General features: G+C 29.2%; 2 protein-coding genes across 2 annotated transcripts; one reads left to right on the top strand and one right to left on the bottom strand.

Moving 5' to 3' along the window:
• Positions 1–8678: 8678 nt before the first annotated feature.
• LOC114191558 (phosphate transporter PHO1-like) lies at positions 8679–21396 on the top strand. The gene is made up of 14 exons (XM_028080797.1): positions 8679–8985; positions 12048–12354; positions 13566–13902; positions 15790–15838; positions 16730–16801; positions 16917–17049; positions 17345–17465; positions 18005–18254; positions 18783–18887; positions 18963–19007; positions 19110–19262; positions 20039–20317; positions 20408–20544; positions 20908–21396. Exons 1-14 carry the CDS (start codon positions 8749–8751, stop codon positions 20996–20998), a joined length of 2316 nt encoding a protein of 771 aa, XP_027936598.1. The 5' UTR covers positions 8679–8748; the 3' UTR covers positions 20999–21396.
• Positions 21397–21918: 522 nt separating this feature from the next.
• On the bottom strand, positions 21919–25998 carry LOC114192468 (KIN14B-interacting protein At4g14310). Its single transcript, XM_028082200.1, has 3 exons — positions 24767–25998; positions 23319–23932; positions 21919–22714 (listed from the first exon to the last, which is right to left on the bottom strand). The coding sequence occupies exons 1-3, from the start codon at positions 25814–25816 to the stop codon at positions 22183–22185; spliced, it is 2196 nt and encodes a 731-aa protein (XP_027938001.1). The 5' UTR covers positions 25817–25998; the 3' UTR covers positions 21919–22182.
• Between the last annotated feature and the right edge of the window lie 233 nt (positions 25999–26231).

The following is a 26231-nucleotide window of genomic DNA, read 5'->3' as shown; positions in this document are numbered from 1 at the left end:
AGATATTTATTACTTATTAATAGTATTTATTACACATATTTATATGGACAATGATACTATAATTCTTCTTTTTTTGACTTTCATCCTTTATTCTCTGGTATGACGTAGTGTGAGTCATGAATTAATGTACCATTATCTTTACTTTTAAAAAAATCAATAATTTACATTAAATCATAATAAAACATAAAAGATGAAAATAAAAAATTAGGAGTCATAATATAATTTTTCTATTTACATAATTTATAAAATGTCACTACAGACACTGAAAAATCCTTCAAATTCAAAATATATCAAATATCGAGGATATAATGATAAGTGAATATTAAGGTTTTATGAGGACAACTTCCTTGTAAGAATAATTACATAGTCTATTTTGCCAACTAATGCTATCAATAATCTCACCCAATACGAAATGATGCATTATATAACATAAATACATAAAAATACGACTAATGATTTTCAAATAGTTCATATCATCATGTACAAATTTATATTTTTATCTAATTGTTAATATTTTAAATATAATTTTTTCAAAAATTATATTTTATTCATACCAATAATTCATAATTAGATGACGATGATGTAATTTTTACACAAGTAATATATTTTAATTAATGTAGTATTAAAAAATTCTTGAGATATTTTGAAAAGTTGAATCTACACTCAATTAGTATAATGATGACCAAGAGATAAGATAAAGTCATGGTGATAAATTACGTATAAAATTAACAACACTAAAAGTTTATTGACCTAAAAAAAGGATAATTCTTGTGTAGAGGAAAAAGTTTATTCATACATATATATTTCTTTTGTGAAAGCCAATCCCTAGCCAAATACGTGTTAGCTTCAGATTTCACACTTTAGAGATTCATATGCATAATATTATTATTATTAATAAAAATATATTATACATTTTTTTCTTTTTCGTCGTATTTATACATTATACATAGATGTGGATTGTGCTTATGTTTGCTAGCCAATATAAGAGGAAATAAGTGTTATTCTTGTTCATTATTAATTAGGTAGCCAATAATTTGAAAGCACTTTTCAAGAAGCTTAATTGAGTAAGAGATTTGTGATGAATAATGCTTATCCATGATTCAAAGGAATAATATATTTATTCAATTCACATTTTAAACATCAAGATATGAAGCTAATGGACACACATTTTAATATTTTTACAATGTCTTGATTTTGCAGATTATTATGAAAATGATCTATGTTTTGTTATATTTTCAGCATTTGAGATATGTATTCAATTGAAATATTATCGTGAAATTATTTAAACGTTGTCCTTTCCAAATATTAATTCAAAGAAAATACTTTTTTTTAAAAAATAATATAATAACTTATCTTCATAGTAATCTAAATGGAAGGAGAAATCATTTTCCAATTAACTTAAAAGTGATGACACATTATGGAACACTAAGAACAAAAGTTAGTCATCATATTATATTTAACTCCCATTCCCTTTTTCTATTTTTACCTTTTCCAAGCTCAACCCTTTCTTAAATCTATGCTGAATTTCAAAAACCACTTAACTTTGTTGCAATTAATTACTTAAATATAAAATTACTATGAAATGTTAAAAAGCATTAACAAAGTGTATCTCCTCTATATACATATATATATATATATATATATATATATATATATATATATATATATATATATATATATTCGTGTATATGTATGTATTTGTTGCCAATTAAGTGTTAAGATACGTATCAAAGTCGCCAATGAAATACAAAATCAAAAGCATTTTGTAAACCTATTTGGCATTAATAAAGCATCGAAAAAACTGTATATCATTAATAGTTGTGAAAAACAATTATGTTTAGTAATTTACTAATTATTCTATCTTTTTCTCTAAAAAATTGCATAAGGGGTTTTTCAGTTGTTCACTCCTATGCAAAATAACAATAATAAATAAATAAATAAAAACTATCAATCGAATCCCTATGATTAATATGAAGCAGATAAAAAGTTGGAGGAGTTTTAATTATGGATTGTGGAAGATGAGGTAGCATACGCAGAAGCAATAATTTGGCGTCCTTCATTTAGTTCCACAACTTCACTAACCTTGCAGATTATGATGTTAGAGCTTTCCCCAACCTTAATTAAGTTGCATTAATTAAGTTTTTTATTTGGGAATATTCTGAGTAGATACCTCTTTCACATTAAAAAGTATAGACCCTTTTCAGTCTCCACTATTAAAGAAAAGAATGCAAGTAAAATGTTGAGGGATTCCAGCTACAAACTTTTTAGTGTGCACTTTGATCTTCACAAAAAGTTATAGAAAACATTCCAAATTGGAACTTGACAAAATGTTTATATACAAGATGGAAGTTTTATTTCTTTAATAATTTTTAGTTTTGTTTAGAGATGTTAAAATGAGTTTTAACCCGTGAGTCAATCTGGCTTACCATGGGTTCGAATCGGTTTGGGTTGAAAAAAATTCAATTTTTTCAAAAGTGGGTTGAACTCAATCCGACTCACTTAACCTACGGGTTAAACAGTTTCAAGCCGGATTGAAGGTGGGTTGACTCACTTAACCCACTAACATTTTTTTATAATTTTTTAAATTTTTTAATGATTATTTACTACTCCTATTATATATGTTCAAAAAAATGTATAATTTTTTTATTTATATTTTGTTGAATAACATAACAGAAAATTTGTAATATTAGCCATGTTTCTTAGACTATATGGATATTTTCTTGGAAACAATTCTTCATATATTGGTGGTGAGCATGATCAAGACATTGGTTCTTGATTTTACTATAATTGTCATCTCATGGGTTACTTAAAAATTTATTTAAATATTTGAATACTAAAAAATGAATAAATAAATAATTTTTTTTATGTGGGTTGGTGAGCCAATCCACTTAACCCACTAACCCGTGGTGGGTTGAGCCAGGTTACAAAATTTCTGGTTCACCATAAAGTGAGTCAGGTTGGATTCACTCATTTCTAACCCGGCTCGTGGTGAGTCAACCCGTGTGAGCCGAGTTGGTTCACTTTGACATGTCTAGTTTTATTCAACAAATTTGTCAAATTATAATAATAATTATGATTTTTTTTAAAAAATTTAAATGTGAGTTCAGGTTTTATGTTAAATAAGATAAAAAAGTTGAATAATATATAAAAAAAAACTCTTAAATAAATTATTTTAAGATTTTAGATTATAATTATGTGAAATTCTTATGTAGGTCTCGCTCGGATTTAATTATTGTCGAACCTTTTCGATAATTTTTTGAAAGACTCATTTGTTTTTACTATGAGATTAGGTAATTTGATTTTGATTGTTTTGGTCATTGGTTTTGTGTTTTTTTGTTATAGATTGTTTTGTTTGATTTTATAGTTTGGACAGTGGTTAAATGATTTGTGTAGACAAGATTGTTGATTTTGATTGCTACATTTACTTTCCTATTTTGTTTTCAAACTGTGTTTTTTTCTGTTAGTTTTCATAATCAAATAACACTTTATACAAAAATGTCTCAAACTAGAAGTATTTTACCACATGAAAACCACATCAAAATAGTAGTTAACATGATGATGTTAAATGGATGGAACTAAAAGTAATGATAAATAATAGTTCAAACTAGAAATTTCATAAAGAGATAAAAATTAAAATAAATAAAAAATTGTTGAAAAATTAAAAGTATAAGTTTCATAAAAAGATGACGAATAAAACTAGTTTAAAAAATAATTAGGCGTATATATAATAATTACTTATATGGTTATTACGTCTTTACTTCATAGTGATATTTAATAATAAAAACTAGAAAGTGCTAATAATACTAAATTATAGTTAATTTTGTAGAATTTAAAAGTGAGGTTAAAGAGATTAAAAATTAAAAACATATTTAATCAATGTAATTTCTATATCACTAGTAATTATAACTAATTTAATAACATATTTCATAATTTTAATTTTATAGCCAGTATATACAAGGTTTTTAAGAGCAGTTAGTCATACTCTTAATAATGATGTTTAAACTATCATTATAAAATATATATAATATATAACATTTTAAATCATCCACATTAATAATGCTTTTAAAAACAGTTTTAAAAAGAACCATCACTAAAAGTATCATTATCAATTTTTTCCTCAATTGTCATTGAACGTGAGTTAAAAAATAAAATACTTTTGCAGGTATATGCCAACCATGTTAGAAAGAATCATTGTATGTGAATTTTATTTTTATTAAAAAAATTGGTTTGCTTTTGATGGTGTTTTTAACTTCAAATAATCTGATACCTAACGATACTTCATAGGAATAATTTTGTCCGAATTATCGCATAAAACCAATATAAAAAAATCCATAAATTAATATATAACTTACTTAAATGCCTAATTAAAATTTAATCGCATTGTAATTAAATATGTAAATTATTAAAAATGTAAATAAAGTTTCAATTAAAATTGAAAGTTTTGTAAAGAGATAATACCATAAAAATTATACTTTTGTTGTTATAAATACTAATGAAATGTTTCGTTTACGTGTTCTTATTGTAATTCAAGGTTTTTAGTCTAGGGTTCTGATTTGCGTGAAAAGTTCCAGCATAGTTATATGAAAGTTAGTTCAAGTTCATGAATAAATAAATAATAAATAGTGTTATATATATATATATATATATATATATATATATATATATCATTCAATTAATTATAATATACTAGATAATTTTAATATTATAATAAATAAAAGTTATAATACATCACTTTATCAAAATCATGTAAAGAACAAACATTAAACTAATAATAAATAAATCTTAACATAGATCTCCTATGTTTTGAACTTCAATATATGTTGATGGTAATAAAAAAAATCATGGCAATTACATTAAATTTTTATATTATAGTAAATAAAATTTATCTATACAATTATAGTGACAAAATTAAATTATGATTCATAATGAATTAGAAAATAAAAAATAATTGGTTAAATTATTCTTTTGGTCCCTCTATTTGTCAAGAAATTTTAGTTTGGTCCTCGAATTTTTCGTTGTCTCAATTTGATCCTCATTTTCTTAAAAATGATTCAATTTGGTCCTTACCGTTAGTTTGACCAGACGGTGTTAAAGTCAATCCCACATGTCAATTTCTGTTTTTTTTTTAATTTTTTTTGAATTTTTTTGAATTTTTTACACGTGTCACTTCATAGTTGTGCCACATGTCAAAGTGACTCAATTTGGTCCCTATATTTGGTTTTAGTTTCAATTTAGTCACAATTTTTGTAAAAATGAAGTAATATTGTTCTTCCTTAAATTGACACTAAATTTACTTTTTTATAAATCTTATGGTGATATTCTTACTAAAATTAACGTTTTTATTAAATATTTCTATAAATATTTAAAATTAAATTTAAATTCTATACAAAACATTAGACTTTGGTTTTGTTTTGAACTCGAAATTTAGTTCATAAACTTTTTGTGATAAGTTATTTGATTTTTAATCTTCACTAAGTTTGTATAATATGATACACTTGATGCCTTTTTATATATGATGACAAAATTGTTAAATTTTGAAATTATGTTTGGGGTTTAACTTTGTTTAATAATAAAACTAAAAAAAGAAGTTGTTTAAAAATATTTCTACAAATATTTAATAAAAACTTCAATTTTATTAAGAATATCATCATAAGTTATATACAAAAATTAAATTGAGTGTCAATCTAAGGAGAGACAATATTGCTTCATTTTTACAAAAATTGGGACTAAATTGAAACTAAAAATAAATATAGGGACCAAATTGAGTCATTTTGACACGTGACACAACTGTAAAATGACACGTGTAAAAAATAAAAAAAAATTCAAAAAAAAAACCAGAAATTGACACGTGGGGTTGACTTAAACACCGTCTTGTCAAAATTAAAGCAAGGACCAAATTGAATCATTTTTAAGAAAATGAGGACAAAATTGAGACAACGAAAAATTTGAGGACCAAACTGAAATTTCTTGACAAATAGAAGGACCAAAAGAGTAATTTAACAAAAATAATTATATAAAATATATCAAAATAGTATTTTATATGATAAAAATAAACAACAAATAAAAATATTAAAAAATTATCAAATGTTTGTCTTAGAAACAATTTGAGAGATTATTGAACGAAATCGAACAAAGGAAAGCGATGTATAATTAAGGGTATGATAAGATGAAAAATACCTTAAAGATCTAAGAAAACTTGTCAAATATCAACATAGTTAATGGTTGAGAGATAACGAAAATTGTTTTAGCAAAACAAAAGAATTTTTCAAATGAAACAAAAGTTAATAATAATAGAGTAAAGAAGATAAATTTTTTATATTACCTAGTAAATGAAAGGTTTATGTTATTAAACACTTGAATTGAGAGTGTTAAATATTCTTATGTGAAAGAAATAATAGAAATATTCAAATGTGAGAAAAAAAATATTTAATTAACATACATAATTTCATAAAGACTATGATAAGATGAGAAATATATTGGAGATGCGAATGAATTTCATGACAAATCAAACAATTGGAAGAAATAAAAAGTAGAAAGTGTGTGTAATAAGATATATAAGGTTACTTATTTAATATTTAATTGTGAATATTTTAATAATTTAAATGGTGACGAAAATATAACGGGAACGAATATTATGGCGGGTATGGGTATGGGGATGGAGACGAGGCGTATATGTACATTCATATGCTCATCATCCCCATACTCAATTGAAAAAGTTAAAGATTCTCCATACCCATACCCAATGTGGGATTGACCGTCAAAACGAGAACGAGTTCGGGTAATACTCACGGATCATCCCTATGTTTAAGTAATAAAAAAGATATTTAAAATACTAGAAAATTTGTTATTATTGACGATAAGAAATTCGTCGATAAATAAAAAATTTACCAATAATTTTCTATTGATAATTACTAACAAAATATTTCTCATTAAACAGTGGACGAAAATTTGACACTCGATCTACTGATAGATTTTTTTTGTCAATAATCAAAATTTTAAATTATCGATAAATTTTAAAAAATTCAATTACCAACATATTTTATCAAAAATCAAAGCATAAAATATAGTGTTGGAAAACTCCATCGATGATAACAATTTTAAATTACTTACAAATATCTCTCAATAATTTTAATTTTAATTTACCAATAAATTTTAAAGACGAATTTATTTTTGTTGTTAAAATCTATCTATAAATATTATTTTACCGAAAAATTTATTTCTATCGGTAATTAAAAAATTTCTCATAATGTACTTTGTACAAATAATCTATGGAGAAAATATTGGTCATCTATGTCTTTTAACATCTATATCCTTATCGCAATACATATTACACAAATAGTTAGAACAATGTTAATAAAGTATTAGAACGACTTGAATATAACTAAAGTCTTTACAAGAAAATATATATTAAAATATCGTATAATACTAATCATATATTTAAGTATTCAATATCATAATATAAACAATTCGATGCGTATGAAGCAATTTTAGTTAGCATTTAGTCAACACTATCAAACTCATATATTAATTTAAGGCAAGATAAGATATATATGAGATGAAGGCACCATTCATAAATATGAAAATTTAGCCTTTAAATATTTGTTAATTATCCAACTTTGAATATTTAAAAAAGAGACATATTAAGATAGAGGAAACAGCGCAACTCATTTTTGTTGAAGTTATCTTACAATACTTGCAAGAACAAACTTCATTTTAAATATATTTGGATAATTAAGTATTCATTAAAACTTCTAAAGAAGAAAAAGAAGTAATTAATTTCTCTATAACTTAAACAAAATAGTTCAGTTTATGCATAAATTAAACTTTGTAAAATTCTCTCATCCAACTTATGTAAATTATTTTACAAATTTGTATAATTTTTTTTTCTTATTTTTTTGTTGCAAAAGTGTCGGGTTAAATATGTTTTTATTCCTTAACTTTCAGTTAATTTTGAAATTAGTCTATTTCAAAACTTTGCATCAAAATATTTCTTTCATTTTCGAAATACGTGAATTTAGTCATTCTAATCAAATGTTGTTAGGTTTATTTTATGAGTTGTTTATACTATTTGACACATTTTTACTCTAATTTTAAGTCAAATACTATTATGAAACACGGTTGAAATGTCAAATAAATTTGACAAAATTTGATTAAAATGACTAAATCCATGTATTTCGAAGTTAATTTTGAAATTAGTCTATTTCGAAACTTTGGACCAATTTAGTCATTTATCTTTCGAAATACATGGATTTAGTCATTTTAATCAAATTTTGTCAAGTTTATTTGACATTTCAAGCGTGTTTCATAATAGTATTTGACTTAAAATTAGAGTAAAAATGTGTCAAATAGTATAAAAAATTCATAAAATAAACCTAACAATATTTTATTAAAATGACTAAATTCACGTATTTCGAAAATGAAAAAAATATTTTGATGCAAAATTTTGAAATGAACTAATTTCAAAATTTACTGAAAATTAAAAGATTAAAAACATATTTAACCACAAAAGTGTATGGGATATTCCAAATTTTTTTTAATCCCATTTTTCTGTCAATCCTATTCTTCTCATTAAGGCAAACAGTAATCCAAAGCATGTATGAAAAAGCAATGTAAGCATTTTTTTTTTCTTAAAGTTGTCCACACTTCTCTTATAAAATCCCCCCTTCATCACATTCTCAATCTCTCACACTCTTCTCTTTCTCTTCTCTTTCTCTTTCTCTTTTTCACACCACAAAAACCAAACCAAAAATGGTGAAATTCTCAAAAGAGCTTGAAGCTCAGCTAATACCCGAATGGAAGGAAGCTTTTGTGAACTACAGACAGCTCAAGAAATACATCAAAATCATCAAAATCAAAAGAGTTCTCAACCAATCACAGCCCCCCAAACAAACCTTTGGTCGTTCCATTTTCGATTCTTTTCGCTTTCTAATCAACAAGCTCTACAATTCACACAACAACAACAACATGCAACAAGAAATCATTCAGGTAAAGTATATTGCAATAAATATATATATATATATATATATATATATATATATATATATATATATATATATACACACACACATAAGTAAGATATCATCACTGTGTATAGTTTCTAAAGTCTCTGCATGTGTGTTTTCTGGTTTTGTCTGTCACCTTTGTTTTCCCTTTTTGTGGTTTCCGGTAAAGTATGAGTTCCAGGGACATGTCTGAAACCTTTGCGTGTGTTTATGATGTTCTGTGTGCTTGTCTTTGTTTTGTCTTATCATGTACTTTTTTTTTTTATCAGAAAATTAAAATGAAGAAATAAATGACAGTGAAATTTCTTCGAGGCTATTTATTAATTAGCACGTATTTAAAGTTAACTATATAGCTCATGCAATATTCAGAAGCTAGCTAGCTGGTAATTTTGTATAGGAAATTTAACATAATTCAAGTAACTTAATTAGTTTATGGCTAAGAGGGTTTGAAATTACGTGAGTATAACAGCCACGTGAATTGCTTGTGGTGAATATGAACCACGAAAAAGTAACGGGGGTGAAAAGAGTCAATGATCTATGCTTTTCACACAACCTAATATATATATATATATATATTAGAAAAAAATATTTTAACAACTAAATTATTACAACTTTTTCTTATAATATGAGGTGACATTTTGGTATTGGAATATAGAGAAATAAAAAAACAGAAAAATTGAAAGTTACTTAGAAGATGTCACATTAGATTGTAAGAGAAAGTTTTCAAAAAATTATTTTCATATATATATATATATGTGTGTGTTTGGAACGTGGTGTATCACATTAAGCATCTTGGTAGGGTTAAAGCTATTCTCTTTATTGGTGAAAAAAAATGTGATTATTAACCTTTTGATCATTAATATGTAACTTCTAATTTTAACCTGCTTTAAATCCATTATTTTATGATCCAAAAATCGTACGGTATTCTCTAAAGGAAACTGAAACTGAACTGAAGGAAATACATTATTTTAACCTGCTTTAAATACATTATTTTAAGAAAACTGAAGGAAATATATAAACAATATAAGGTAATGAAGAATAACAAATATTAATGAAAGGTTTGACACATTACTCAAATAAATGTTTTACATGTAATTATTATTAATTATATATATATATATACATATATATATATATATATATATATATATATATATATATATATACACACACACATAAGTAAGATATCATCACTGTGTATAGTTTCTAAAGTCTCTGCATGTGTGTTTTCTGGTTTTGTCTGTCACCTTTGTTTTCCCTTTTTGTGGTTTCCGGTAAAGTATGAGTTCCAGGGACATGTCTGAAACCTTTGCGTGTGTTTATGATGTTCTGTGTGCTTGTCTTTGTTTTGTCTTATCATGTACTTTTTTTTTTTATCAGAAAATTAAAATGAAGAAATAAATGACAGTGAAATTTCTTCGAGGCTATTTATTAATTAGCACGTATTTAAAGTTAACTATATAGCTCATGCAATATTCAGAAGCTAGCTAGCTGGTAATTTTGTATAGGAAATTTAACATAATTCAAGTAACTTAATTAGTTTATGGCTAAGAGGGTTTGAAATTACGTGAGTATAACAGCCACGTGAATTGCTTGTGGTGAATATGAACCACGAAAAAGTAACGGGGGTGAAAAGAGTCAATGATCTATGCTTTTCACACAACCTAATATATATATATATATATATTAGAAAAAAATATTTTAACAACTAAATTATTACAACTTTTTCTTATAATATGAGGTGACATTTTGGTATTGGAATATAGAGAAATAAAAAAACAGAAAAATTGAAAGTTACTTAGAAGATGTCACATTAGATTGTAAGAGAAAGTTTTCAAAAAATTATTTTCATATATATATATATATGTGTGTGTTTGGAACGTGGTGTATCACATTAAGCATCTTGGTAGGGTTAAAGCTATTCTCTTTATTGGTGAAAAAAAATGTGATTATTAACCTTTTGATCATTAATATGTAACTTCTAATTTTAACCTGCTTTAAATCCATTATTTTATGATCCAAAAATCGTACGGTATTCTCTAAAGGAAACTGAAACTGAACTGAAGGAAATACATTATTTTAACCTGCTTTAAATACATTATTTTAAGAAAACTGAAGGAAATATATAAACAATATAAGGTAATGAAGAATAACAAATATTAATGAAAGGTTTGACACATTACTCAAATAAATGTTTTACATGTAATTATTATTAATTATATATATATATATACATATATATATATATATATATATATATATATATATATATAGTAGCATACCCTATAAATTTATATACTCACGAGGAGACTAAATTGGCGTTTTAAGAGAAAAAAATAATAATAAAATTTATTAAAAAAAAAAACATATACTTTTATACACAAAACATTGAAATTTGGTTCCGTATCAAATATTGTCCTTACAATAATAAATAAATCCAAGTACAGAAGTTTGATGGAGTGAATAAAATAATAATAAAAAAGATGAAGTGGAGAATGTGAGAATGGCATTAAGGGCTAAAAAGCACGTTTAGTGGTCGTTTTTTTATTTCCTGAAACCTTTTCTGCTTTTGCTTTCAGGAGTTTCTCATTCTCTCACGAAATCAAGGTGAAAATGGATAGTGGGAACACTATTGCATACACACCCATCACCAAACCATTGTGCACCCTAGAGAAAAATATAAATTAATCTACATGTTCATGAATATATAAACTCATACAAAATTATTTAAAAGTGAAAGAGGTAGCTACAATATACATAAAATTATAATTTGGACTATACATTCATAAATACCTATATCTTCATGCACATTAAAGATAAAGGATTTGGATCTTTCGATGTCTTTTTAATATATTTTTAATATATTTTTAATGTTCAGTAGAGGACAATACCAACAAATTTATAAAAAAATTTAAATTCAACTTTAAATGAAGATTTTAAAAATCGATCGGAAATAAGACTAAATTATTTACGAAGATTTTTTTTCTTCTATAAATCGATTTTGTAAAATTGAATTAAATTTAAATATTTCTCGTGATATTTCAGGTGAATAGAAAAACGACAGAAGAGAGCGAAGATGTGTATGAAACTGAACTGGCACAGTTGTTTGCAGAAGAAGATGAGGTGCAAGTGTTTTTTGCAAAGCTTGATGGAGAACTTAACAAGGTGAACCAATTCTTCAAGAAACAAGAGATTGAATTTGTTGAAAGAGGAGAAGTGTTGAATAAACAGCTTAACATATTGTTGGAGCTTAAGCAAGTTCTGAGTAACAGACGCAGAAAAAATCAGTCTCTGAAGCCTTCTAATACTGGAATTTTCCCCCACTTTCCTAGCCAAGGTTCAAATTACTCAGGTACAGTTCTTTTTTTTTTTTTTTATTATTATTATTATTATTATTATTTATACAAGTATTTTTGATAAATCAATTAAAAAATAAAAATAAAGGTTAATAATAACAATAATTTATATACAATTTCTTATAAAACAATATTTAAAGATCAAATGGTAATGAAATTGATAAAACAAATAATACATGGAAGGGTATTTTAATGGATTTGACTTTGGAATCATATGCTTTTCTTCTTAAATACAAAATTTCTTTAATTGAGAAAACAAATAAATAAACCTTCAGTTAATTGAGTAATAAATGTAGAAGAAAATTGTTTACTAGATGTGACAAGCTAGTAATATAGCTTGAAGGTTTCTTATAAAACATAAAATTTCTTCTTGTATTTGAAGCACGTTGTTTAGTTATACGTTTGATTTATTTGTGATATAAGTTTTGTTTATCGCATATTCGATTTAACAGATAATAAAGTGAACAATAGAATCATAATAAGAAAATCATCCATAATTTATATATATATATATATATATATATATATATATAATATGGTTTTTTGTTTCTTATTTTATTTATTTATAACTGTATGCTTAGGGGAAAAGAAAAAACATTATAAGCCCCACTCTATAAGAAACAATAACTCCTATTTAATTACTAACAAGTTAAAATAAAAACTATATTTTAAGAGGCAGAAATTCATTTAAGTTAATATAGAAAAATTACAGAATCTTTCGTCACGATCGAAATTCACCTCTTGTTTAAAATTTTATTAGGTTCATTTAAATATAGGTAATTAATTATGTTTTTATTCATGTTCATTATCGATTAATTTGATGTAGTTTTAATATTGTGCATGTATATCGAGGAATTTGGATTTTTTTCTGGGTTTTTGTCTCCGACATACTGTACTTTCATAATACTAGTTACCACTTATTTTAATGTTTTAAAATATATTAAAAAATATTTAAAATATCAGTACAATGTATTTTTAATGTCGGAAGCAGAGGATAACACAAAAAAAATCAACCAACAAAAAAATTAAGACTCATATATTGAGTTTGATTAAAAGAAAAACGATGAACTGATATCATTAATATTGGGTTCTTTGAGATAAAAGAAATGTACAGTATATAAATAAGAACAAAAATCTCTCTATTTTGGTAAATGGGTGTTTTATGAGAATAAAATTTGGTTTAAACTCAAAATTTATTTGTGTGTAGAAAGTGTTGGAAAACCAAAGGATTCAGATACAGAGGTTTCAGAGATGGATGAAGTGATGTCAACGTTGGAAAGGAATGGTTTAAGTTTTGTGAACTCAGGCATGAGGGTGAAGACAAAGAAGGGAAAGCCTCAAATGGCCATAAGAATTGATATTCCGGCCACCACTCCGACGGCGGTTACTTCCATGCTGTGGGAGGATTTGGTTAACAGTCCAATGAAAGCAGCAGGGTGTGGAGGAGAGTTCATCAACAAGAGAAAAATTCAGTGTGCTGAGAAGATGATTAGAAGTGCTTTTGTGGAGCTCTATAAAGGTCTTGGTCTTCTCAAAACTTATAGGTAATTAATGTACATAAATTACTCTAATTTTAATTAAGGTTAAAATATTTTTTTGTTCCAATTTTTGTCAACTTTAGTTAAATAGGTGTCAATTTTATTTTTTTACTTAAATAGGTTTTAATTTTTATCAATTTGATTTAATTAGGTCTTAATTGGGTAATGCCGTTTAAATTGGTAATGTTTCAATATACATTTGACATTTTTGTGCTACGTGTTGCATTAGTAAACCTACATGGCACTGTTGTAAGTTTAATCAGATGTTTAATCATCATTTTTTTTAATAAATGATGATTAAACTTAAAACAGTGCCACATAGGTTTATTAATGCAATACACGCAACACCAAAATGTCAATTGTATAGTGCAAGTTATCAATCTAACCAGTGTTACCCAATTAAGACCTAATTGAATCAAATTGAAAAAAATTAAGATCTATTCGAACACAAAACAAAATTGGGATCTTGACAAAAATTAACGAAAATTGGAACAAAAAAAGTATTTTAACCTTTAATTAATTTATCATTTTTTTATGTTGTATTTAATTATATATATAATTTTTGTTTTACGATATTAATAACAATGGTATTTTAGAAACAATGTTAGAGAATTAATTTCAATCTTTTTATAAACAAGAATGGAAATAGCGTGCTTACTTAATTACTTCATGACTCATCAATTATTATGTGACAGGATGATATTTGAATAACTTAACCGTAATCGTATACTAATATTTCAAGTGATTATTATAAAAAAACTTATTGTGTGTGTAACGTTTAAAAAAATAATATATAAGTTATATTTAAGTAAAATTGATTTAAAAAATGTTTCTTAAAAGTCAAAATCAATTATTAATTTAAGATATATAACAAAATTTTCAGAATCGATCATGATTATAATAGTCTAAAATGTAGGTAACTTTTGTGGTTATCTTTATTCTTGGTTAAATTAAGTATATAGGATCATTAATGGAATGTTGATATGAGGAGAATGTGGTAGGTTATACTTGAATCGTAATGATGGAAAAATTGATGGCTTTTTTTAGTGGATTCACTAGACAAAAGTCATATATGTGTAACCTATTTTAATTTATACAAGAAATTCACAACACTTTTAATTCAAAATCTCAAAATATTAGATGTTTAACTATATTATTTATTATTTATACATAATATTATATTTAGACTAACTTATATTATTTTTGTCAAAATTTAACTTAGGAAAATTATACTGTGACTACCATTTTTTTGACTTCCTTCATTTATTTCTTGATGTGGTTTAGTGTGGACCATTAATTCTTTCTAAAGAAAATATAGTGATACATTAATCAATGATCCACATTAAATCATATCATAAAATATGAGAGTCATAATATCATTATCCTTTATAACGAGATCAATCTGAGAATATGGACTTGCATGGAGTAGTTTAAGTACACCACGTAAGAAGAAAAAGGTGATGATTTGGTAGATAGACGTTGGTGTGATAGGTAGGTTATATCGTCCTACACGTTTCTACTAGGACATAACCTAAATTTCTACAAATAAATCCTTAACTTATGTCATCCAACACTCATGCATGCTTCAAGATAATGGAGAACAAATCCAAATTCTTCATCTTTTTGCTCTTCTCAACTTTACATGATATCCATGACGAGAACAGTGACATGCTAAAGATGCAATGAGACTACGAAACTTTTCCTTGCTGCAAAGCAATTCTTACGTATCAATTTCAGCTTTTGCTCATGCCAATAAATACGTAATATATATCTTCTTTTTTTCATTAAATGGCATGTTATAGGTCATACCCTACCATAAGTCCCTTTATTTTTATGACCCATGTGAACACTAGTTTTGTTCCTAACCACATATATATTCTATCTTCTTTGTAGTTCGTTGAATATGGTAGCATTCACCAAGATACTCAAGAAATTTGACAAGGTATAACTCCATCACACTTATAAATATGTTTTTCTTTTTTATCAGCAAAGAATAAAATAAATTAAATAGAACATGTGAGGGGTATTCTAATCCTTATACAAAAAAATAGAACATAGACAAATAGATGTAATAACTTAGCATCGTAGTTCCATCTAACAAAAGACCATCCAAAACTAGATAATCACAATTTAGAACAACTTTCTCATAAACATGTATGTGTATAAAACAAAAATACTTAATATCACATAAAAATGATTTACTTTTCTTAAGTTCATAAAAGAATGCCATTTTTAAATGATCCTTAGTCACATTAATTAGAGGTTATGTTTGTAAGAGTGTTTTAGACAGATAGTATTGTAAATACATGGATGAACTAGTTTATATTTTAGTTTACTAAAGATGGTAACAAAACAAGTGTGTTTTGATTTTGTTCGTTTTTCAGTTACATTTTGTGTATGTAAGCATAGTTAATGTTGTTGGTGTTACTATAGTCTATGGTGGTACTCAACCTAGTTATGGGAAGAGTAAAGAGAAATGAAAGCACATTAAAATTGGTGTTTTTTACATTATTATTCATGACGCTTTCATTTGGAACCAAGTTGCAATTGTGGCCTATATTCTTCACGTGAAGGTAGTAAGAAATATAAAAACTTATCTCAATTTATTCAACTCCTCATGTTACCAAACCTAATCTCAAAACACAAAACCAGAAATATTTTTTCTTCTTTATAGTTACATTGGGTCATGTACTTTTGTTTTTAACGTATAAAAGAGTGTAATAACATACTTATTGACTGAAATTTTATATATGTTAATTGATGAAATTGTTAATTTTTATAATAATTACTTTGAAAATGATCTTAACTCTATAACATTGGCATTTGATATAAGGTATCTTGTCAAAAGGCTTCTACAAATTATTTGAAGGAAGTGAAGAGATCCCATTTTATTAGTTCTGACAAGGTATGATTTATTTTCCCATAATAAAAAAAAGTATTAAATTTTTATCAAAAGTATTCAACCTTGTACTAATTAATAATTGGTGTTATATGCAAATACAATATACTTTTGAGTAAAGGTTGTTAGAGTAATGGATGAAGTGGAAAGCACATTCACAAAGCACTTTACCAACAATGATAGGAAAAGAGCAATGAAGTTTTTAAGACCCCAACAACAGCCAAAAGCTTCTCATATGATCACCTTCCTTGTTGGTAATGCCTCTCTCATTCAAATTTTATTTTCTTCACAATTAAAAATATATTTAAAACATAATATAATTATTTATATATATATAAAAAAATACTCTCCACTATGTTATCCCATTATTTTTTGCCTAATGGTAGCTGCATCACTTCAAAATAATGCAATAGATGCCAAAATTTTAAGTGTATTGCAACCAGCCAGTGGCCACTAAGAGTGGTGAACCCCACAGAGTTTCATAAGTCAACTTTTTTTTTTTCCTTTTTCTAACAATTCATTGATTTTTCTACGTTACTTCCACTGTAGGGTTGAGTACAGGTTGTTCTGTATCCTTGTGTTGTGTGTACGTAATCTTGGCCCATTTGTGTGGCATATTCTCTCCCAACACAGAGCAAGCATATATGGATGCAGTTTACCCTGTTTCCAGGTGATAAAATGCATAGTTCTTATTCAATTTTCTTTTCTTTATAAAAAAAACATTTAAATATAAACAAATGTCAACTCCGAGAGTATAAGTCCATAAAACCAGTTTGTAAGGTGAGGATTGCATCAGACTTTAATCTAAATAATGGCTCTGATATTATATTAGAAATGAGCTTTAAACCTAACTCAACCCCACAAAACTGACTTGTAAGGTAAGGTTTGCACCTCACTTATATACTATGAAATTGCCTTATTATAGTCGATGTGGGATTTCCAACAATATATAAAAAAAAGGTCCAAAAACTCATTGTTTTAGAATTTTGAGATAAAAATAGTGTCACTATTTTATGCGGATGAAGTTGAGGTCTTATTAGTCTTAAGTTTCTTCGGAAAATCCTAGAAGGATAACAACATACTATACTATGTATTTTTACTTGAAATCATATAAGCAATATCAATTTAAGAATAGGACTACTAACTACTTAAAGATCTAAGCTGCAAAATTAAAACAAGAAAACTTATGTTACAATGATTTTTGTGCAGTGTGTTTGTATTGCTAAGCCTACACCTGTTTATGTATGGATGCAATCTGTACATGTGGAAGAGCACAAGAATCAACCATAATTTCATATTTGAGTTTTCAGCAAGCACAGCACTGAGACACAGAGATGCATTTCTGATGTGCACCACTCTCATGACAACTGTGTTTGGGGCAATGGTGATGCACCTGCTTCTAAGGGCTGCAGGTTTTTCTCCAAGCCAAGTTGATGCTATTCCAGGAATTCTTTTTCTGGTTAGTCCAATGGCTATTGCTTTTCCATGTTACTAGAAAAAAAATACCATTGTTTTTCTTGAAACTCGATAAAGTGATTTATGATATAATTTAGGGTTAAACATGGTTTTAGTATCTGAACTTTGACGCAAAATTGAAATTTGTTTCGGTCTGAAATTTTGATACATTTTGATTCTCGATCTTTAAAAATGAATGAACGTAATCGTTTTAACTTTTTTTTTTTTAACGTGTCAAATATATTTTTCAGCTGATATTGAAACAGAGATGTATTAAACCATGTAAATAGTTCAAATGTTAGCGTGAAACGTGTTTGACATGTCGAGAAAATTTATAATAATTGAGTTAAAAGAACTATATCCATCTATTTCTAAAATTTGAAGACTAAAATATAACAAAATTTCGATCACAAATTTTAATTTTACGTCAAAGTTTAGGAGCTAAAATCATGTTTAATCCTAGAATTTACTAGAATTTATATTGATGCTCGAGTCAAATTTTTGTGTTCTGATTATGAACTTCCATTTTCAGTTCTTTGTAGGCCTTCTCATTTGCCCATTTGACATTTTTTATCGCCCTACTCGTTTCTGCTTCATCCGTGTTATTCGCAACATAGCTTGCTCTCCATTTTATAAGGTAAAATTCTTCCATGTATGACAAACAATCTATATGCTTGTAGTGTTTTTCTAATTTAGGTTACTATTTTTACAGGTTCTTCTGGTAGACTTTTTTATGGCTGACCAACTAACTAGCCAGGTGATCTTACTACAAATCCCAGAACAAGTTAATTTCGTTTCCCTTTGCTTCTAAAACATCATTACTAATAATCAACATTAAATTGACTGTTATTGGTTTCAGATTCCATTGTTAAGGCATTTGGAAACAACAGGTTGTCACACTTTTGCTAGAGTTTTCAAATCACACCACCCAGAGGCTTGCCATTCTGGAAGGCTCTATGTAGAAATAACCTACCTCATATCATTTTTGCCATATTGGTGGCGTGCATTGCAGGTATGCCCTTGGTAATGCATTATAATATATAGAATCTGTATCAATTTTGATGGGTTTTTTTATCCGAGGGAGTTCATTATGGAAAGATTATACTGATTTGTTAGAAAGATTATATACATGTGACATGAGTTCAACTCTCACACAAGAGACTGACATCACTTTTTAACTCAAAATCTCAAGACATTAGATTTATGAATGACCTTTACTTAAACCGATGTTGTTATAACAATCTAAGCTGATCACTAAAACAAACTATCGGTTCTAATTATGAGTTTTTCTTTTCTTATATGACGTTTAATTGTTATTTCTACTCAATGTGGGTCATATGTTGTCTAGATACGGACACGGAGATACGGCTAAATTGAAAAAATATAAGACACAGGATACGGCATGTATATACATGTTAAGTTTGAAACTGGCAACTAACACTTTGTCAACCAACATAAAAATGAACCCAATCTATCTATCTAATATCCAATATGCGAAAAGTAGTGATAGAATAATATTTGTTTCTTATTTTAATCATCAAAATCATGTCAAAGATAAAAAAATATCTTTCAGATAGGACATAGTGTGTCCTACAAGTATCGTAGAATGTCGGTGTCCGATACGTGTCAGACACGGGACATGTCATTTATGAGGCGTGTCGGAGCATTACACTTCGATTATTTTTAACAAATTTATATCTTGTGACATGATATATTTTCTAGCAAAATTTTTTAGACACTTCATTGTGTTGTGAACTAAGACATGGTACTTGAATGCTCCATGACCAGTGTGCAAGAAGATGGTTTGATGACAGTGATATTAACCATTTGGCGAACATGGGGAAGTATGTTTCAGCAATGGTTGCAGCAGGAGCTAGAGTCACATATGGCAGGCAAGATAATAATCTATGGTTTGCTATAGTCTTTATCACTTCTGGGGTGGCCACAGTTTACCAATTGTATTGGGATTTTGTCAAGGACTGGGGTTTTTTCAATCCCAACTCCAAAAACCCTTGGCTAAGAGATGATCTAATTCTGAAGAACAAAAGCATATACTACATGTCTATTGTAAGTACTCTTTCACCACTTTGTTACATGAACGTTAGAATCATGAACTAGTCTTTTGATCACAAAGGGGCATTGGATTTCTCTTTTCAGGCATTGAATGTTGTCCTGAGAGTGGCTTGGGTGGAGACTATCACGCACCTCAACGTTGGACCTGTTCAAAGAAGGCTACTAGACTTTTTTTTAGCTTCACTTGAGGTTATTCGAAGAGGGCATTGGAATTTCTACAGGTACTTTCTCAAACATTTTAGACCATCTCAAAATGACTTTTTTTTTTCAATCGAATAACAGCAAAACATGGATATAGTTCTTTTCAAGAAGTGTTCCGATTTCAACTCCGTCGAGTAATATCGTTAGGGTAATCACTACATCTGAGTCTGGAGTTTTATTACAGTTTTATTCTTAAAAATCTCGGACAGAGTGATTGTCCTAAAACGATGTCATTTGATGGATTTGAGATCGGAACAAGAATTTTATTGAAGAGTGAGTTAAACGTCATCTTAGATCTTCATGTTTTATGATTGATGACTTTTTTATGACGAAATGGTGAACAAAATTCACTGAATTTGACAATTTCTGCATGAACACTGCAGATTGGAGAATGAACATCTAAACAACGTAGGACATTTCAGGGCAGTGAAGGCAGTTCCATTACCCTTTCGTGATATAGACTCAGACAACTGAATTGATTTTCTCACAGGTGTGCACAGATTGTCCTGTGAAAGAGACTTGCTTGCAATTGCCTTAAAGGAATAAAATTTTGAAGGTCACATCCCTCACCATGCATTGGATACCAATTAATTGAAGTATCAATGGAAAGTACAAACCAATTTTAGTGCCAACAAAATGCATAAAAGATGGCATTTTGTCGTGTGAATTGGCTCTGACAGCTTTTGGATTTCGTGTTCTAGATCAGCATAATTGTTAACTTATTGATTTAGAATGTGGGTTTGAAGAAGATCGTGTGTCGAATATTTTGTAAATTGCGATTAAGAAAACTGGAACCGTTGATTTAATTTGTAGAAGTGAGTTGAAAAAAGTTTTCTAATAATCAAATGAGAATGGAAATTTAACAGCTAATATAAAATTTGATCTTCCAAACATATATGCCATAAGTCAATGGTGTTCCTTTATTGTGAATGTATTGATCCCCTAATTTTGAGTCAATAATATTTAGTTGAATTATATTAATGATATGAAAAGGTGTTGGTTTCATTCGTTCATAAAATGTAACATTACTAAAAATCAATAACTTTGATAATAATTCAAAAATCATATGTAAGATCATTTATAATGACCTAATATTAACACTGCACTAAAATTAAATTGTTATAATGTTCTCTTTATTTTTTTATATAAGAAACCGGTAATAATGTTTTTATTAACAAAAATAACAGTATCTGGCTTCTTATTAAAAGGTTGAACTACATATACTAATCTCTCCAACTATTTTTAAATTCATCTCAATTTGGTCTCATTTGAGTGCATTGGTGTAGCATATTCTCAACCAAATGTATCTGAAATGCCGAGTTAAATGATGAAGGATCAATTTCAGATCATACACGGATAATGCCATATTCAAATGTAGATTCAGAATCAAAGAAGCTTTTCAATGGTCATTTTATGCATATAAATAGATTGAATATGGAAATATACAGAGTCAGGGAATAGTATTGGCTTGACATATATCAGCGACAAGTGGTCACCCGGGAAATGAACCTATTGCATAAAACACCAACACCAAAGCACCCACATCTAACATAATTAATTCCCTCTAAAGTATAACTTCAGTCCTCAGCATACCAAGTAAAAAAGAAAAAAAGAAAAGCAGCACACAATGACACATTCTTAAGAATTAATCATAACTATCAAACTATTAGATGCCTCCACATAGCAGGTCGATCTCTTGATATGAGAAGAGCACGAGAGCCAAGATAATCAAAGGAAGGACAGTACATGTCATCTGGGCCAATAACTTCTCTGAAACTTTGAGCACTGGAGTGATCCGTGTTGAGACCCCTTAGTGCATCATCTTTGACTGCATCAAACACAAATAGTCCTTGGCCACAGACACCCATCGCAAAGTCAGAATTACCCCAAACTTGTGAGATTGCTGCATGGTGTGAGTGTGCATTGGATTCTGGGAGAGCATAGGTGCTGAACAGGCCTTGTCTGCGCAATGAAAATTGTTGCAGCATTGTTGATTGCTTCTTGCCCATCGAACTTGAGTTGGAGCAACCAATGAACACAGAATCACCACGAGAGAAAACTGACTGCACATTCACACCAACTTTTGATATCCTTAGGCCCACACCAGACTTCTGGCGAAAGTCCATGACATTGATGGAATCTGAGGTGCAGAACACACCATCGTTTCCTTCAGCCTCTGATGAACTCATTCTGCAATGTTAGATTTTTTAACTTGGTTATCGATTGGGAAAGATGCTAGCGAAAATGCATGAATTTTGAACTACTAAAGAAAACAGTATAACTTCTTTGAAATTAGAAGATGAGAATGGAAGACAAAAAAGAAATTAAAATTCCCTTCTATTTTCCCAGAAGTTATCCGATTATATGAGGAAAATTTCATGTTCTTTCCAACATTGAATAACTTTCAATGTTGTATGTTATACAAAATTTGAAGAACTATTCACATATTATGTGATTGGACAACATGACATCAAGGACACGATGAACTTGATCTAAGTTTGGCGCGTTCCAGTTTCTTAAGAAATAGAAAAATGAATTGCAATTATCAGGTCTACACTAGAGTTTTAATATAATGACGAGATAGCTAAAATATTAAAGATACATGTGCCTGTGGTGTTCTATCAGTAGAAAGAACGAATACAGAAAGTAACTAAGATATAGCTTTCGTGAATAAAAGGCATCATGCCACAAAGCTGTTAAGAGGCAAATAAATAAAATAGCGACCTCGGAAGACAGAAACATAATATTTTAGATAAAGACAAGAAGCAAGAAGTTAAGATTAAAACAAACTCACCTTTTGCGAACCCCTCCACCCAATTCTGCATCAGTGTTGCTGACATGGAGAGCAGAAACTTTTCGACCATCCAAAGGAATAGAGAACAGAGCCTGAGGAGTGAGTGAGTTCACATCCCACAAAGAAATGGATTCAGCTTCAGCTACCACTATTTTTCCTCTGTTACTCCACTGCAAAGGGCTGCAGTAATCCATGGCTAGAACAGGCTTCTCAACGTCCCATTTCATGATTTGCTCGCCATCACGAACATCGAAAACTTTCACAGCTTTCTGTGAACTGGCAGTTGAGATGATGAGAGGTCCACAGGGCCTGTACCAGCTCTGCTTAGCTTCTGCTGCCACAATGCCAGAGGTGGAATTTCTTCTTTGCACAACATTGTTAGGCAAGGGTCTAAGGGCAATTCTTGAGGAGGTTGTTCCAGAATCTACCTGCAAAGCTCGCACTTCTCTGGTGTAAAAGTCCCACGAGCAAAATCCTGAATCCATAGTATTGCCAGCAGATGCAGCTACTACAAACCTTCCAGCACAACCATCAGAACCAGGGGCACGAATTACCCAACAATCTCTCCATATGTTGGGTGAAACTTCTGCGGGTGGCATATATACAGCTTTTTCCTGAAAGGATTGTAAATTGTCAGCAAAAAAAATGCTTCTTTGTTCTTTAAACACTTCCAATATAACTATTTTTTTCTCGTTTCAAAATCTCTTTTGGAGACCCTCAAGAATATAGTACTAAATGATAATCAACAATCATGTGAATGACTGCCTCGGTATTCATTACTATCTACGTTCAAATAAAAAAGAACTCGATGAGACCAAAAATTAAAGACACTTGCTGAAACTCTATGGGTCATATGAACCATTAATTATGTTTTATGGAGAACATTCAGATCTCACCATTAAATCTAAACATGTGTCATTTTTCAACATTGAGCATTAATTATAATTTTTTAAACTAATCATTCATTTCAAGCTTTTGATAACTTTTTCCGTAAGCACTTTAGGAAAGAGTTAGAAGTAAGCTATTATTATTTCAAAATAAACTGAACCAACACAAACTGAAAATTGATAGCATCACATAATGAGACATAAATAACCACAGTGCAAATGACCTACGACAGTATTCACCACTATCTACGTTCAAATCAAAGATGAACTTGGGGAGACCAAAACTAATAACACTAAATTGCTATTTTAAGAAGGTCATTCAATCCTCTCTTAGTGGCTTTAATTGAGAAGATTCATAATTTCAGATCCTATCACTAAAGTCCAATCTAAATGGCCACAAGAGAAAAAATAGAAAATTATACTCAGCCATCTAATGAATCACATACATCTATTTTGACCATCATTTCATTCTCAACTAAAATGATCTGCTCCTAATACCAAATCAATGACACTACTCCACAATTTGACATTCAGAATCAGCAACAAATGAAGAACACATACCTCACAATTGGCAATATCATAATAGCTGCAAGAACCATCGTGGTGAGTCAGGAGGACTGCTTCACCTTCCGCTACAAACCACCCACCACAAGCAACCTTGTTACCAATCTCATTCAGCCTAAAGTTGAAAGCCTCATCCACCTCCTCCACAACCGCCCCTTCCTTGTTCTCCTGCTCATCAAACTCCTCAAGCTTCTCATTCGCCGTGAGCATCGTATCAATGCCGTTCCTCGGATCACTGCAGCCCCCATTCCCACCACCCTTTTCCTTCACTTCCTCCCCAGCATTCACCTTATCAATAAAGGCCAAAAACTCAACCGCAACTGAGTTATCATCAACAGGGCTCAACACCTTCTCTTGTTCCAAATAATGTTTATCTTTACCACTCTCGGCAACCACTGTCCTCTCCCGAAGCAGTTTCTGGTGAGGGAAAAGACGCGCCTCGAGCTCCTCATTCTTCAATCTCGGGCCTTGAACCAACTTCTTGTCTTCTTCGAGGGTGTCACCTTCACTGTCCTTATTGGAAACAACATGAACCATGGCCTTCTCAATTCCCGAGATCTTGTCTTGAATGTCGGAAAGAATCACCTTGGAGGCATCAGGGTTGTTCATGTCCAACATCTCCTTGGTCTTCTTTATGTCTGAAGCTATTCTCTTCACTTTGCCCTCAAGAAAAGCGAGCTTCTCGTGAAGCCTGCTAGGGTACTTTGCGTTGCTGTTGTTGCTACTTCCATGGTTAGGTTCTTGGGAGGTGGTGGTGGTTGAAGGTTTGAGCTTTTGGGGGTTGGAGGTGGAAAGTTTGGATTTTTGTGTGGAGAGCTTGGGGGTGGGATCACGGGTGGGCTTTTGGGCGGAGGCCCGGGAGAGATCGGAGGGGCTGGAACTGCGGCCGCGAGGGAGGGTTTTGAGGGAGGGGTTGGAGCGGGAGGTGGAGCGGCGAGGGTTGGAGTTTTCTTTGAGGAGGGAAGGGGAAGGGAAACGGCGAGAGGCGGAGATAGGGCGGGGACGGACGGCGGCGCCGTCGTCTCCGCTGCCGCGGCGAGTGGCCATGTCTGTGTGGAATAAATCGATGACAAATTGATTGATCTGTTCTGTGGTGACTGTGAGAGAGAGAGAGAACCAAGAAATTTGCACAGTGAATGGATGAATCGAAGAAAATGAGTAGAAGGGTAAGCGGGAAAAACACTGCAATTTTGAGTTTTGAAATTTCTGGGCCGGGAATTTCTTTATTCTTCCATTGCAAAGAAATACATTTTGTTTCATTATAATTATTTGTATTCTTGAGAATATTTATACATTTATATGTATTTCAAACATCAAAAGACAATAGGTTACTCTTACCAAAATCTTTAATCGATATCATTTAATAAAAGTAACATGATATTTTTTAATTAAGTTTTTATTTTAAGGATTAAATATATTTTTATTTCTAAATTATGAATCAAAATTTAAATTTATTTAGTAA

This window comes from Vigna unguiculata, chromosome 7, assembly GCF_004118075.2.
Source record: "Vigna unguiculata cultivar IT97K-499-35 chromosome 7, ASM411807v1, whole genome shotgun sequence".
Taxonomy (NCBI): domain Eukaryota; kingdom Viridiplantae; phylum Streptophyta; class Magnoliopsida; order Fabales; family Fabaceae; genus Vigna; species Vigna unguiculata.
Note: the sequence above shows the minus strand (reverse complement) of the source record. Positions and strands in the feature narration are given on the sequence as shown.